Below are 2,010 nucleotides of genomic sequence, written 5' to 3'. Positions count from 1 at the left end.
ATTATTTTTTCCAAAAAGGGGTTGAACCATCTAAACCATATTCAATTCAATTCTTATCATATTATGTACATCTCCATACATGGTTTGCTATGTTCAAATGAATGCACATACTAGCAATACAAGTAGACAGCAACACAAAGGGAGGCCATTAGGTTCTATCTGTACCTGTATCTTTGTGTGTTGACAGCTTTCTTTATTTCTTTGACATTTACTGTTATCTAAATTTAGATACCAACATCATAACTGCCTATCTTAATGCAAAGGCTGTTTGAAAGACAGTTTTGGACCAAGTATTGATATGAACTACAACAGTTGAATGTTTCTTTGAATTTTTCACACCATCTGCCTTGTTAATAGAAATATAGATGTTGCTAAATTTGTCCTTTGTATACGAATAGGACCTGATTCTTATATAGTTATAACTGTGTCATTCTACTACCAATAAAAGCAAGTAACATCATCTGCTGAAATATTTCTTTTCAAAAGGAATGGGATTGTGTCATATCATCAGCCAGTGCCTTTACTATTCCTGGGTTCATATTGTAGGACAAAAGAATGCCATGCAATAAGCCTTGCAAAATTGCTATAACGTTAATGCACCCGAATAATGAAAAGCCTGCATTTATGGCTGTTCAGTGCATGTTTGATAATAACTCAACATACCTGATTGCTACTTTGGGGATTGTAATAAAAGTATAAGCCTGCAAACTCCTGCAAGCACAACTATGGAACAATGTGCACATGTTGATGTCTCACCTTGCAGAAATGGACTTCTGCCAATTGGCTATGGTTTACATTAAGATTATATCCGACAAGTAACAAGAAACAATTACTTTTGGGCCCAATGCCAACTACCATACTGACTTCCTAGCCTTGGCTGGTGGTGCATGTGATATGCAAGTTATAAAGTAAGAAAATGGATAATCAGGGAATGGATGTATGGTTAGAATTACTACAGGAATTTATGATGGAAGTTTTTACATGTAACACAAGGAGGTAATGTAATTGGAGTGATTGGTCAAGCTTCAGAACTGAGTTATTGTATACAAGCTGTCAACAGGAGGCCTACACCTGCAAGGAATATGGCAATACAAGTGCATATCATAATGTGTATAGATTTTATAATGGAATTTTTTCGAATACTAAATGTATATACATGTATGTGCTATTCAAGGCTCGTCATACATTTCATACAGCTGTCTTAATGTTTGAAAACAAATCTATTTACCAAATCGGAATGTGGATACAGTTAATCTTTTCTGGAAAAATACACTTCACTTGAAGAAAGGTCCATCCCTGTTCTAAATACTAATGTTAGTAGTCTAAATTATTTTACTGTACATCCAGTGCTGTTTTGGATGTACAGATCTACTTGATGTTCAATTCATTTTTGCTGGAACAAGGTGTTTGCAAGGTGGCATTGAATACACTTCTTCACTTGTTTTTGATATGCATAAGTTGACTAACTGCAATCTCTGTAAGACAGGCATGACTGCATCTACCAAAACAAAATGCTCTATCTGCTCCTGCAATCTGGTATGTACAGCTATATGCAGAACATGACTGCTACAATGATTGATTACAGTATATCAAGGCATACTCCTGTCAACTGCCATTGGATAGAACTAGATAATCAGCTCTTAGGCAAAGGGTTAAGATATATGCAAATTTTTACCTCAAAAGTCCTTTGCTAATATCAAGGAGGTTTTATTTATATAATGATAAAACTTCCTTGATACTAGTAATCACTACTAGGTCTACAGCAAGGTGTTTGAGAATTACAGCTTGTATAATATATAGAGGTAATACACTTACCTGAATGAATACTACAAGGTTTATGATCCCAAAACATATCGTAAAGATGGCCCACAAGACACCGATGGCCCGTGCGTTGCGGATGTAGCTACTGTGGTAGATCTTCAGCTCCTCGTTGTACATCTTCAAAACTTGTTTACTGTTTGTATGACCTGTTAAATATTTGTATGTTAAGCACATATTCCTACAAGACAG

The 2,010-nt window shown here is 35.4% G+C and overlaps 1 protein-coding gene across 1 annotated transcript in view; it reads right to left on the bottom strand.

Moving 5' to 3' along the window:
- The window catches only part of LOC118415844 (LHFPL tetraspan subfamily member 3 protein-like), a 12,176-nt gene that overhangs the window by 9,333 nt on the left and 833 nt on the right, over positions 1-2,010 (bottom strand). Inside the window, exon 2 of the mRNA XM_035820699.1 lies at positions 1,816-1,967. Coding sequence (XP_035676592.1) covers positions 1,816-1,938 — 123 coding nt within the window. The 5' untranslated portion in view covers positions 1,939-1,967. The remainder of the gene's footprint in view (positions 1-1,815; positions 1,968-2,010) is intronic.

Source organism: Branchiostoma floridae, chromosome 5 (genome assembly GCF_000003815.2).
Source record: "Branchiostoma floridae strain S238N-H82 chromosome 5, Bfl_VNyyK, whole genome shotgun sequence".
NCBI classification, from domain to species: Eukaryota; Metazoa; Chordata; class Leptocardii; order Amphioxiformes; family Branchiostomatidae; genus Branchiostoma; species Branchiostoma floridae.
The sequence above is the reverse complement of the archived record's forward strand: the minus strand, read 5'-3'. Positions and strand labels throughout refer to the sequence as shown.